At 37.9% G+C, this 14,172-nt stretch overlaps 2 protein-coding genes across 2 annotated transcripts in view; one reads left to right on the top strand and one right to left on the bottom strand.

Moving 5' to 3' along the window:
• The window catches only part of MCC (MCC regulator of WNT signaling pathway), a 265,718-nt gene that overhangs the window by 145,771 nt on the left and 105,775 nt on the right, over positions 1-14,172 (top strand). The window contains exons 3-4 of the mRNA XM_036737648.1: positions 1,028-1,170; positions 11,267-11,409. Of these exons, the coding sequence (XP_036593543.1) occupies positions 1,028-1,170; positions 11,267-11,409 (286 nt within the window). The remainder of the gene's footprint in view (positions 1-1,027; positions 1,171-11,266; positions 11,410-14,172) is intronic.
• On the bottom strand, positions 6,134-7,619 carry LOC118830743 (WD repeat-containing protein 37-like). Its single transcript, XM_036737650.1, is given in 2 exon segments — positions 6,134-7,595; positions 7,597-7,619. Coding segments are annotated over 2 exon segments (1,473 nt in total). The 3' UTR covers positions 6,134-6,145.

Raw genomic sequence — 14,172 nt, forward strand, 5'->3', positions numbered from 1 at the left:
CCCCCCATCACCTTTCCCCTTACTTTACATAGTATATCATTAGCACCTCACACAATGCCTTGCTTATATCCCAGTCACTTAACAAATGATGAATAACGTAATCAAATTCAACTGTATAGGTTCTTTGGAAATAATGACCTTTGGTAGTGAGTTTTTCAAACTGGTAAAAATTTGCCTTACATTTGTGTCTGGGAAATGTTATTTTATGCTTTACAGAGCATTTTCTTCACAACTCTGAGAGGTAAATGGCACAAATATTTTTATCCACATTTTACAGACGAGAAAACTGAGACTTAGAAATATAAAGTGACACAGCTAGTAAGCGCTTGGGCCAGGAATCTAACCCAGCTATCCTGACTTCTGATCCCGTGTTCTTTGCATTGTGCCATGCTATCAGTAAGGTACGGAAATAAACATGCCCACCAGCCAGAAAATGAAAGAAAAATATTTTATCTTCCTAGCTCTTCAACTACTGACTTCTTCAACCTTGGAGTTGCCATATGTTTGTATCATCTTAAGGTAGAGAAAGAGTTTTGAAAGGCAGAATGACATCATGGTTGGAGAGCTTCTGTTGGAGTTAAGAATACCTGGGTCCCTGTACTTCAGCTGGCATATACTGAATATATGTGAGCCTTGGTTCATGCCCCAGGTGACTCTGAGGTTTGTCCACTGCAGAGAAGTACAGTTCTGCTTTGGAAGGGGGAATTTCCTCATCAGGAGTTCCCTATCCCAGGAGAAACTGAAGGTCCAGTAATAAAAGAGCTAGGCTTATTGAATTTAGTTCTTCAAGTGGACTTTAGACAAATGTGAAATGATGTGAATTTTGACTTTGGATGATCCTACTGTGGGAAAACAGCCAGATGATCAGATCTGGGTTTGACTGTGCCTCTTCAGCATTTCCATTTAGTATTTAACGAGATTTAAATCTAGAAATTGAATGGAATCACATTCCAGGATGACCAGATGAGACCGAGTAGACTTTCAACTCACTCATGCTTCTCTTCTGTGGTTCCTTCCTCCGAGGTAGGGAGAACAATCCCATCTCATGAAAGAACATGAAGATGTTCAGGAACAAATGACCTTGCGCTACGAGGAACGAATCACGGAGCTCCACAGCATCATTGCTGAGCTAAACAAGAAGATTGACCGCCTACAAGGAACAACAATCAGGTGAAGCATTCCAGATTGGTTTTCTAATTTCTGAAAAGGATATGATCTCAGTAAAATATAGCTTGTGTGTTTATACTGGTATAAATAGAGCTCCTTCTTGTGGGAGTCCTGTATGACTAATAACTATTTTCCTTTATCATCCCTATTTTGGCTGTGTTTCACATAAATGTTATGTTCCCCTCTCAGAGTTTAAACAGGCTTACGTGGGCATCTTTCTGTTGTAATCTTTTAATTGTAGAGATGTGAGGAGCTGGCCTCAGGAAGACTAGTTCAAGTCCAACCCCTGACACAGTCTTGCTGTTTGACTATCATTAACATCTCTCAATGCTCTGAGACTATAAGTTACAGAGCAGTTTCTGGTCTGCATTGGTGGATAAAATTTTCTTTACCAATGAAATCACAGATGCAGAGTAAATACTTTTCTCTTTCATCTCCATCCTTCAAATCTGATACTTGGTGCTTATTGATTCAAACTATCTGCTAAGCATGGTTTTCTGAGTCATGAAAATGGAAGATGAAAATACTTAAGCTTGCTAAGGTTAAGTGACTCTCTTGGAGTCATTGTCTTTGGTGACCAGAGGCAGGATTAGATTCCAGAAGTTTTTATGTCCTCCACTCATTTCTACAGGAGTTATTGATACCCAAAATTTCATCCTCACCCATTGGTTTTTTGTCTACTGTCCCAAGTTTATTTGGTGTCCTTTCCATCATCATTCAACAGAAGGGTTTGATTTAAGTAGGTTATTGAGTTAAAAATGAAATTTCTTGTCTTCTTAACATGAATCATGGAACAGCCTTAAGGAAAGTAGCTAGTTGGTACCTACCTCCGTAGAAGTAGCAGAAGGTCTTGCCTGAAAGTCTGAATTAGGGCCATAGAGAAGAAAACACTTTAAAAGCTCTCCCTTAAAGTATCTCAAGGGAGAGAAAATTGATAGATCAATAATTAATCAGAATAGCAATAATAGTGGAGACAATGTCTATTCTACTCTTAATATTTTCTTTCAAAAAATTGTGTGAAAAGTTGAAGCTAGAGCTAGCCAAATGGTAAGTTTTATGTTCTCATTGAGAACATAAACTTCGCAGTCTTCCATCTTGCAAGGTTGCAAAATTAACAGGGTTTGGGCAATACTGAACTTTTGGTGTAAACAAATAAATTATAGCAGAGTGAGGGAAGATTGATGATATAAATTAACTTATATTTTATATGCAAACATAATCAGTTTTCAAATACCTCTGAATGTGAGGGCAGATGGTTTCAGGAGGTTGTTAGAAACTGGATTACACTTGATGAGCCCATGGGATTTTAATGAATATGAATCATATGATGGTGAAAAAATGAAATGTTAGAAGAGGGAACATAGTCTAACTGAAAGACTTAATTTCTACAATGGTTTGAATTTGAAGGAATATTAAATGTCTAATTTACTTTTATTTATGTTATTTAAACATGGAAACAATGCTCCGAATAACATGAGAATTCCTTTGCTATATTCTTTCTGTTCTAAGAAAAAAATGGAAAAACTTAAGGCACGTAGGCTAGTGAGCAAGTATTTTCTTTGAACTCTTGTGGCTCAGAGATGAGGCCCCCATCCTAAAGGCTTGTGGGCCCAATCATAATATGATGTTCTTCCCAGATTTTGAAGTATTGTTTTATCCCAAAATACTTGAAAAATATCCTGTTAACTTTTTGTGATTCTTGACATTCATATCAGTTGATTTGAGCCAGCCATGACATTGAAGATAAAGGAACATAATATGGACTTGGGTAATACTCAAACAGAAACCATCTATATTATTGTGATTTTTACGTTTTAGAGTGTCATTATATTACGGAGTTTAGGGAAGAATTTTCCAACCCTGGTATTCCTGGCCTTTTCCCAATCAGTGAACAAACACTTCCAGTTCTTACTGTGTGCCAGGTCCTGTGCTAAGGGCTGGAGATACAAAGGGAAAACAGTCCTTCAGGAGCTTTTGTTCTTTTTTTTTTTCATGGAACATGGATGTTTTAATGAATCTCAAATTTCAATGAAGACACTAAACACTTAAAAAACAATCAGCACAGGAAAAGTAAATGAAAAAACAAGTAGATCCATACAACACTTACAAATACATATTTCTTCCAAAAGAAATTTGTATTCACAGATTTAGGCAGCAAATGTTTTACATCAGATTCCAAAATATGTGCAGATTTTGAATCTGTAAAAAAGGGATGTGCACTGGTAGAGAAAAAGAAAGCCACATAAGACCACTGCCTTGCCCAACAATGTATCTTCTATGAAATTCTGCACCAATATGTATTTTTCCCCTAACACATTTTCCTCCATTATGAAATGAAACTCTGACCATGTCTGCATTCAGCATGAAACAGTTCCTTCTTCAAAACACTACTTCAGATGGTACTATGAGTGGCTAGAAACATGACTTAATTTCAACCCCAAAAAATTCATTATCACCAACTGCCTACCTGGAAATAGCATTTATGGCCACAAAAAGATATTCTATAAAATCAAGTTAAAAGATGATACAGTAGTTAATGCTGTAAATATTAGCCTGCTCCTGAGAACTCAGATCTAGCACCTTGGGGATTTACTTTACTTCCAATGAAAAGGAGTGTGTATACTCATTTTGGTGTCAGAGGTGGGCCCCTCTAGTTCATGATAAAAGTAAGCAGCCATTGGCAGTGATGGATATTGGTCTGCATAGATCCGAATGGCCTTCATGTCATGTATTCTAAAGACTTCAAAAAACAGGTTAAAACTTGGTTTTTAAAGGTGGAGTCAGTTATTTGTTTGTATGAATATATGTATATATATAGCTAGATGTAGGAATGTATGCATGTGTATACTGTATATGCATATTTCTATTTCCAGCAGTGATTCCAAAATACCTGAAATTTCCAAATTAAAAGAAATCAAGTCAATAACACTGTCTCTGTAGTCCAGCATTCAAGAGCAAGTTAAGACACAGGCCTTTGAATATATAATAAAGGGGACAGGAAATGGCATTTTGAATATTAATTTTCCAAAAGCTAATGCATAACAGGATAGACATAAGTCATAGCAAATGCCTCGAAAGAATCAAGGCATTATGGCGAAATATTCTTCAGAAAGCAGTAGCTGAAACCTGGAGCACTTTTATTTACTACAATGACAACTAACTCTGGACTCCCCAAACTGTATTTGAGCTAATAAAAAATATCAAATTTGAAAACATCAAAGCCTTGAGTTTCAAAGAAAAATTTACTGTAATAATGTTTATTTATTTCTTATCACTTCATCAAATCCCCCCAGTTCTATACAATATTATTCTTTTGTTTTTTTTAACTTTTAACTCACTCTTTTTAGGAGTTACTTCTTTTTTTTCTTCTGACTCCTGATTACACCAATGAATAAGTGAATCAACCCCTGCACGATTATTCTAAATGCACAAGAATCTAACTCTAAGCTCAGCTACTGTCAAAAAATGTGACGTTCTTTTCATTCATGATAAACTCTTCTCAAGAGCCTCCTATTTCCAAGTAGCCCTACACTTTGCTGTATGGGTGTATCAGTTAAAAAACTATGAACCAACCTCCTGCATCACCTAAAAATAAGGGATAAACCAAGAATAAAAGAAAAATGGCCATCCAAATGTGAAGATGCCTTTTAAGCAAGACTGCAAGTCAATAAGAAATAATACGAATTTTAGTACAACATTCTGATCTCAAAGAAGCCAAGAGTGATAGGATCACTCACTCTGCAATGTGGTAAGATACTTCAAAAGCTCTAGTCTCAGCTACTAGTCTGAGAAAAAAGAACCTTCCAAACATACAAATATTTTCCTGTGTTATAACTTTACCAAACCAAAAGCAAATTGTTTATGTTCAAGATACATATGGTGTGATTGTCTTCTTCCCTTATGATTTTAATTCAATATGCCAGCTATAAACCAAAATTGCTTTAACTAGACCACAGTGAGATTCAAAGTTCATAACATTCATTTGTGAGGTAGTACTCATGTATTCGCATTGCTGGCTCTCAAATGCCACCAGGGAAGGGGACTTATTTATAAAGATGCAAACTGAAGGTGGAGAACATAAAAAAAAAAGATTTTGTTTTCAGGTAAATCACCAAAAAGTAGCAAGTCCTTCTCACAAAGGTCAAGTCACAGTCACTGGATAAGTCATCTGAAACTTCTATAAACCGTTTATAACCACAGCTATAAACTAAAGTGCTTTAAATTTTGCTTCAACATATTTCAGTGATTAGAATCCTATTTTGGAATGTGTTAGTGCAAGACCATATGAAACTGAAATGACAATATTAATAGGGCACAAAACACTTCTTTTTAAAAAGAAACTTCCTCTGAATGTTGTGAGTCAACATTCTATACATACTAGAAGCTGCTAAACTTTTACTTCTCATATCCACACCATTCTTACAGAACTATACTCAGATTTAGCCCTGAAGCTGTATTACCCTGAAGCACTACATGTCAAAACTTCGTGTAAGAAGTAAACATGAAATGTGTGACAACGAGTGAAATTTGTACCAACTCAAATTCAGGCCTTCAGTCTTTTCAAAACCTAGTAGGTATTTATGATTTTTCTATAAAATGCAAGAGACCACTGTCTATCTCACAAGTTATGGATTTCACATTGACACTGAATTCACAGAGATGTAATGCCCTACTGTTCTTGTATCAAATGTGGAATAATTCATGAGCGTTTTATGTGCTCTACGGGAAGGTAACTTCATTTCTAATGACCAACGGGTGCCAACATATAAAAGGTCATACACAAGGCGGAAATCAAGGAGCGAAAAATGATCACACATTTTCAGTTCATTTCATGCAAACTGGGCACAATGTGGAAACAACATTTACAAAGCCCCTTTTTTGGGTTAAATTCTCACAATAATGGCAGACCAATATGCAGAAATACCTGCATGAGTTAAAAGTCTACGGCAAAAAAGTAATTGTGGAGAATCCACAGATCTTATTTTTCTTGTAGCAAAGCAGGGATGTTGATGTTCCAGCCAATGGCCTGGCGATCAAACCCACAAGTAAACAGGTTGCATATTGGATGATCTTCACTCCAAGCCGAGCAGCACACCATTTTTCTGTGGCCCTGTCTGTTACGTAGGGGGAGCCTTTCTAATCGTACTCCTGATGTAATAAATAATCTAACTTGTCAGTTGTCATGTGGAAGGGCAATGATTCTTTGACCAACACACACATTAATCCTGTTTATAGCAGAGTCTGTTCGGATAGTTGCAATTGGGGATCTCATATTTTTCAAATCCCATACTTTTACAGTACGATCGTCACTTCCTGAAATAACATTTTCACCGACAGTAAACATAGGAGAGGTCACAGTGTCTGTATGACCTTGAAAGATATTCACAGAATGGATTGAAGGATCTCTGAAATCCCAAAGGCGAAAGGTTGTATCACGAGATGATGTCACTACAAGACGCTGGGTGGGATGTATACAACAATGTGTTAACTCTTGATCATGCCCTGTTAAAGTATGAACAAGTTCAGATGTCTCAACATCATATAGGTTTGCTGTTCTATCCCATGAGGCTGTTACTGCTTGCTTCCCTCCAACCAACCAATCAGGTGCCATTACCACTCCTTGATGGCTTTTAAGTGATATTAGGGGAACCCTAATGGTAGGGCAGTCACTGGAACCCTCTCCATCTCCATCTGCATCATCTTTATCTGAAAATTCTGCTTCATCTTCTCCTGACATTTGTTGACTAGTATCTGTAGTAGGTTGAGGTGTGGGGAGCTGTACCATATATCTCCAGATATGAGCTGTTTGGTCACCAGATGTTGTAAGAGCTACCTGCTCAGAAGGATGAAATTTTATGGAATTTACTGACCCAACATGACCCGCATACTTGACAAGGCACTTCCCAGTTTCCATGCTCCATAGTAAAGCTGTGTGATCAGCGGAAGCCCTCCCCAACACCACCGGCTGTGTCTTTGTAACACTCACTTCCCAGATTCCATCCCTGTGGCCAACATACTCCTTCACTAGTTGGCAAATTGCCCTTGATGCTGTAGTCTTAAAACTGAAAACAATCTTGCTAGTAGAAGCTTTGTAAGTGGTCTTTAATTTCTGAGAAAGATGGCTGGTACTATGACTGGCTTTTGTTTTCAGCTGACCCTTAGTCAGTTCTGCCCCATCACTTGTTTGTCCTTCAGCAGCAAGATGCTCATTAAGGGTATCGATTTCTCTACGCAATTCCAAATTTTCAATATAAAGATTTTCGAACTCTCTTTCTGTTTGGCCAAAAAGCTCCAGAAGTGTGTTCCGAACTGAGGAGGGGAGTTTAGAATCTTGTCCTTCCAACATTTCTCTTGAAAGTCCTGACCTTACTTGTTCTGAACTGTTAGTTCTTCTTATAGAAAGACTATGTGATTTGCGTTTCTGTTGCACAACTTCCACTTTCTGTGGGCATTACTTCTAGAAAATAATGTCCTGGTTTCTCCTGCGATATACTGTCAGAGCCTCCGAGGGGCCTCGCGCCGTTCCCGCCACCGCCTCTACCCGCTCACCACCGGCCACAGACTCCGAGCCACTAGCGCTGGCTGCTCCCAAAGACCACACCATGCGCGAGGTGACCCCGCACGAAGGAGAGGCGGCAGGCAACGGTGGCTACCCAGGGGACTGAAGTAGACAGACACGGGACGATCACTCCCCTCCGCTCCAACCCCTAGCGGTCTCACCGGAGCTTATGTTCTGATGAAGGATACAACATGTGTATAAATAAATCCATACAAGATAAATACAGAGTAGAGGAAAGGCAGCTGTAGAAGGCACGCTTCTAGCAGCTGGGGGCACCAGGAAAGATACGCTGTAGAAGATGGTGTTTGGCTAAGGGTTAAAGAAAGCCAAGGTTTGTAAAAGACAGAGATGAGGAGGGAGAACATTGCAGGTGAGAGGGACAGCTAGTGCAGAGAGAAGGGAAGCAGAGTATATTGTGTGTGAAATAGCATGTGTGCCAACATGGCTGGTCTGTAAAGTAGGTGGAGGGGAGTCAGAGAGCTGGAAAAAGAATAGGGCCAGGTTGTGAAAAGCTTTAAACCCAAATGGAGGAGTTTATATTTGAACCTAGCAGCAATAGGAAGTTTCCTGAGTACGGGGAGAGCAGAGAGGTGGAATGGACAGAACTATGCTTTACAGAACTGATTTATCCTCCCGGACTGTAGTTTCCTCCTCTGTACCATAGTCCCTTCCAGCTCTAAATCCTATAATCTTGTAAAGTTGTGAAAGGTTCTGGTTCAAGTAGATCTATAGCAGAATTAAAATAAGTTCTCTTTATTCCCCCTCAAAAAAAGGTTTATTTAGAATAAGCTAAACCACCTTTCTTAATATGAAACAGATTAAAGTAGGTTCAAGAAATATTTTTATGAGTCTGTGAACATGGTTTAATTAAATTTGTTAAATTGAATTGCATTGAATTAAATTGGTAAGAAGAAAGTAGGATCCTCTGCATAGCATCACATTCAGCCCAACTTAACAGTTCGTGTACAAAACATTGTACCTATGGTTAAAAAAATTTAGGAGACAAGACACATTCCCTAATTTCATGAAACTTATAGTCGAATAACTCAGTTTTATAGGATACTCTAAGGTTTTTGTGGTTTTGAATTGTTTCAGTTGTATCCAATTCTCCATGACCCCATTTGGGGTTTTCTCAGTGAAGATACGGGAGTAGTTTGCATTTCCTTCTCTAGCTCATTTTACAGATGAAGAACTAAGACAAACAAGGTTAAGTGACTTGCCCAGGGTCACATAGCTAGTAAATGTCTGAGATCAGATTTGAATTCAGGTCCTCCTGACTCCCGGGCTGATGCTTGCTCTATCCCCTATGCCACCTAGCTTCCATGCTCTAAGATTTACAAATCATTTTCCAAAAAACAACCCTATGGGCAGTGCTAATATCCCATTTGTAAATTATTTGAGCAGTGCTACACTCTTCTCCAAACCATCCTCCAGAGTCCTGATCAGAGATTGATCCGTGGCCCAAATATTCATGCACTGTGACATACCTATATGCAATTAATTGTACGTTGATTATTCTGGTCCATAGAAATTAGTTGATTCACATGATAGGGTTGTTTTAGTTTGGTTTGGGAAGAAAGAGCATCTTTTGTGAGAGCATTGCCCTTTACATGTGGTACTTGACATAGCTGAATGCCCTCATAGTGATCCCAGATACTTATTCCCAATTATCTATCTCCTTGAACAATGTTATTTACAACAATCATTTTAGAGGTCCACCTCTTCTCCCTGTAAAGAGGGAAATGAAGAAATATATCTGCAACTAATTCTAGAATTCAGTTTTGAAGAATTCTGTCAGGGCAGATTTAACAGGAGGTCAACTTCCTTCCTCAAGGAGACTTACTTGTTTAGAAAAATCACTTGTCATGTTGAAGTGTGTTTTTAGCAAAACAGTTTGTTTCATAGTATTCCTAAAGGCAATAAAAATCCTTATTCCTCGTACCTCCCTTAGAATTGGAAAAAAAAAAGACAGATAACTCATTTTGATCCGTTTAACTCTTAGTATCACAAGAACTGCTCTCTGAGAGTATAACTGCTGTTTCAGAACAATACGGTTAAGGGGAATACTCAGTATTTTGGGATTTGGAGGATTTATGTTTGAGTCCCAGCTCTGTTACTGTTGGTCACATCACTTCTCTGGTCTTCCGTTTCCTCTCCTGTAAAATGAGGAGTTTGGACAAGATGAGCTAGCACTAACATCCTTTGTTTCTCTAAATTCTGTTTTATCCAGTTAGAGCTTCTGAGCCAGGGCTGGCTCAGTTTAGTCTGGTGAGTTAGGCTTGAAATTGGAACAAAATGAGACTCTATATAAGAAAAGGAGTTTAGTTAACAATAGCCTGCAAAGGATTTAGCAAGAAAACAGCGTTGTCCATGATAAATTTTTAAAAATAAAAGAAACAAAAAAGTCAGCTTTTGACCAAAAATCTCTAGAAGCAGTTGTTAATTTCTTTTTGTCCAGAGATATTTATTGTTGGCTACCAAATGATAACTTATTTTTGGAACATTAACCTATATTTATGTCCCATAATTGACAGCTTTCTAGTTCATGTTCTTTGGGGTTAAGTGTTATGAATGCTTCAGAAGGATTTGATTTTGCTTTATTTGTACCTGTGTTCAGTGGTTATAGGTGTTCTTCCTGAGTCATCAATTTAATTCTGATACTGTAGTTAACAGTGCCCTTAGTTACTCATACAATCAGTGTGTGCGTGCGTGCGTGCGTGTGTGTGTGTGTGTGTGTGAGAGAGAGAGAGAGAGAGAGAGAGAGAGAGAGAGAGAGAGAGAGAGATTGAGATTTTAGAAAGGAAACATGAATGAGCTTAACGGTTTTCTACTTATTGGTGAATAAAAGTGAAAATTACTATCCCATTTAATATGTCTTGGGGTTAAATGTTTTCACACTATTTCCTTTTCTCTACCATCTCCCTTTCTGGAACTTTTGTGAAACATTTAATGGAGTATTTCTTGGAATTACTTCTCCATACAAATCCTGCAACATTTAGTTGAGATTGAAATGTGAAGTCTAGCTTTCTATTGATTCTATCAGTTCATTAGCTCCTTAACCAAATTACTCTCTGTTTTCTCTTCTAAGAGAAAAAGTCATGTCAGCAGGAGATATTGGGAAACTACTTTACATGCCCTGTACCTGTTCTCATATTCTATATTTTATATGGTAGGGCGCTAGTATATACAGCCTTTCCCCCAACTTGAAATAATTCAGTAACTATAACTTTAGACTCCAAAGGTTAAAGTATTTACAACTCAATAATTTATACTCCATTTTAGTCTGCAAGTGAAAATGTACTCCACTATTGTGTGTTTGTAGGCATAACAACAGTCCTTGTTCTACCACCTAAGTCTAGAATATGGGCATCTATTTGTTAGAAAAGGAATCATTCCTTATCTATGTGAATGCTTGGGAAAGAGGTCATCACCACGTGTGTCTCTTTAGCATCATTTTCTCTTGCCCCTTAGGCTTCCCCCAGTGACTTTCTCCTAGTCCTTCCACTGTGGGTTATCTTACTGATTCTTCCTGTTGTTTAGGGAAGAAGATGAGTACTCAGAGTTTCGATCAGAGCTCAGTCAAAGTCAGCAAGAAGTCAATGAAGATTGTCGAAGCTTGGATCAAGACCAAACATCTGTCTCCATCCCTGAGAATCAATCTACCATGGTTACCGCTGACATGGGTGAGTCTCTTAGCAAAAGAGTGCTGAATTTGGAGTTGAAGTACCTGAGTTTGAATTCTGCCTCTGTCACTATGTGTGTGACTTTGGTCAAGTCAGTTAACTTATCTTCAGATGTAAAGTGAGAGCATTAAACTAAATAATCTCCATGGTCTCTTCTACCCCTAAATCAATGGACTTATAATGCTTACCAATATTACAACAAGACTGGAGCTTTTAAGAGCCTTTATAGGTGCAGTACATGTTATGTGCAGGAAATATTGACCTGAGAATTTAAACCAAGAGGGTAAAGAATAAATAGTGTCTTCAGGTTAATGAACAGGAGCAGATAAAGCTCCAAATAGATACTTGACCTTGATATAAAAGGTTATATCATGAACAATTCTTTCAGACTTTGTCCAGTTTAAAGAAAATATAAAGAAGTGTTTATACATCTTTACTCTTTTTGGAGGTGTGAAGAAGTTTCTCAGTCAACTTAATAGAATTATAGGGATGTTAGCCAGTGATTTGCTAAAGGAGTAGCCACAGCCTTGGTGGTTTTTAAAAAGCAAGAGCAAGCTCTGAGAAGTCAGTCTTCTCTGGCTCATGAGAAGAGGCCTATCTGTAGAGGAAGGAAGAATTGCCCTTTGCATTGGACCTCTACCAGAGTGCAGTGTGGGATGGGAGAATTTCTCTTCCCATCAATTGGCAATATCATCTTGCAGCTTAGTCATTTACCCAGTAGAAGACATTGAGCACAAAAGAGAGCAAACCCAGAAGTCCAGCTGTAGCATTCAGTTGATGTGTGGAAGGGAGCAGATCCAGGAAACCAAAAAGAGACAGTAGACCCCAGGAAAGGAGCATGAGAACTTTATGACAAAGTGTAAAGATATCAGGGTCCTGCAGTGTGAGGTGCGAGTTGCATTGGCAGGGCGTGTTCCCTACACGTCTACAATCTGCTAGTGTACTCTGCATTTGTATCCTCTCCTCCCAGTGATCCTATGTGAAATCAAGAATCTCTGCTTGCTTTCCATTCTATGATCATTATGGCTTCATCCTCCCCTGATAAGATAAGCTGGTCACCTCAAAGCTCATCACCTTGTAGATGCACCCAGCTTTTGATGCTCAACATCTTAACTCCCTCAATTTTCTCTCTGACTGGAGGGCTGGAGGGAAGACCAATAAATTCCTCCAAAAACATTCTTTTATAGAAGGCTCAGAATGTTCCAAGTAATTCTTCTTTTTCCATCAACACTTCTGCTTGGTTTATACTTCACAGAATATCATGTCCTTAGGCTTAATTAACTTAACTCCTTAAGTTTCCTTTCCCCTTTTCAGCTTCCTTTTGTATATTGTCTTCTAACATTAACTTGTAAGCTCCTTGAGAGCAGGGACTTTCTTTTCTTTTTTAGTTATATCTCCAAAGAGCCTGGTACATAGTGTCTCATCGCAGTAGTATTCCCTCACCGTCATATACCACAAATTGTCCAGCCATTCTTCAATTGATGCATCCCCTCACTTTTTAATTATTTGCTACCACAAAAAAACTACTATAAATATTTTTGTACTTATAGATCCTTTTCCTTTTTATTTGATCTCTTTGGGGTACAGACCTAGTAGCAGTATTTCTGGGTTAAAGGGCATGCACAGTTTTATAGCCCTTTGGGCATGGTTCCAAGTTGCTCTCTAAAATGTTTAGATTAGTTCACATCTCTAATAGCAGTACATTAGTGTACCTAGTTTTCCACACACCCTCTAGCACTTTTCATTTTCCTTTTCTGTTCATGTTAGCCAGTTTGATAAGTGTGAAGTGGTACCTGAGAATTGTCTTAATTTGCATTTCTCCAATTATTAGTGAGTTAAAGCATTTTTTCATGTGAATATTGATAGCTTTGATTTCTTCTCTTGAAAACTGCCTGTTTGTATCCTTTGGCCATTTGTCAGCTGGAGAATGTCACTATTATTCTTATAAATTTTGCTCAGTTCTTTATATATTTGAAAACGAGGCCTTTATCACAGAAACTTGCTATTAAAAAAATCCCCAGTTTTCTGTTTTCCTTCTAATTTTGGCTGGATTGGTTTTGTTTGAGCAACATCTTTTCATTTTATTCAATCAGAATTATCCATTTTATATCCCATTATCCTCTCTCTCTCTTCTTTGGGCATGACCTCTTTTTACCTTATTCACAGATCCGACAGGTAATTTTTCCCCACAATCTTCTAATATCTTTATTATATCACCCATTATGTCTAAATCATGTACTCATTTCAAGTTTATCTTGGCATACACTGTGAAATGTGGATCTATGCATAGTTTCTGCTTTGCAGTTTTCCTGGCAGTTTTTTGTCAGATAATGTTTTCTTGCCCCAATAGCTTGGATCTTTGTGTTTACCAAACACTGAGTTACTGTAGCATTTTACTTCTGTACCTAATCTATTCTGTTGATCCACCACTCTATTTCTTAGCCAAATCGTTTTGATGATTATTGCTTTGTAATATACTATGAAATCTTGTACTGCTAAGCCATCTTCTTTCACTTTCTTTCATTTATTCCTTTGATATCCTTTACCTTTTCTTTTTCCAGATGAGTGTTATTATTTTTTCTAGCTCTCTAAAATCTTTGCTAGTTTGATATGGCCCTGAGTAAGTAAATTAATTGAGGTAATATTGTCGTTTTGGTTATATTGGGTTGACCTACCCATCAGCAATCAATATTTCTCCAGTTGTTTACATCCTTCTTTATGTGTGTGAAAAGCATTTCGTAGTTGTTTTCATGTAGTTGCTGG

Source organism: Trichosurus vulpecula, chromosome 9 (genome assembly GCF_011100635.1).
Source record: "Trichosurus vulpecula isolate mTriVul1 chromosome 9, mTriVul1.pri, whole genome shotgun sequence".
NCBI classification, from domain to species: Eukaryota; Metazoa; Chordata; class Mammalia; order Diprotodontia; family Phalangeridae; genus Trichosurus; species Trichosurus vulpecula.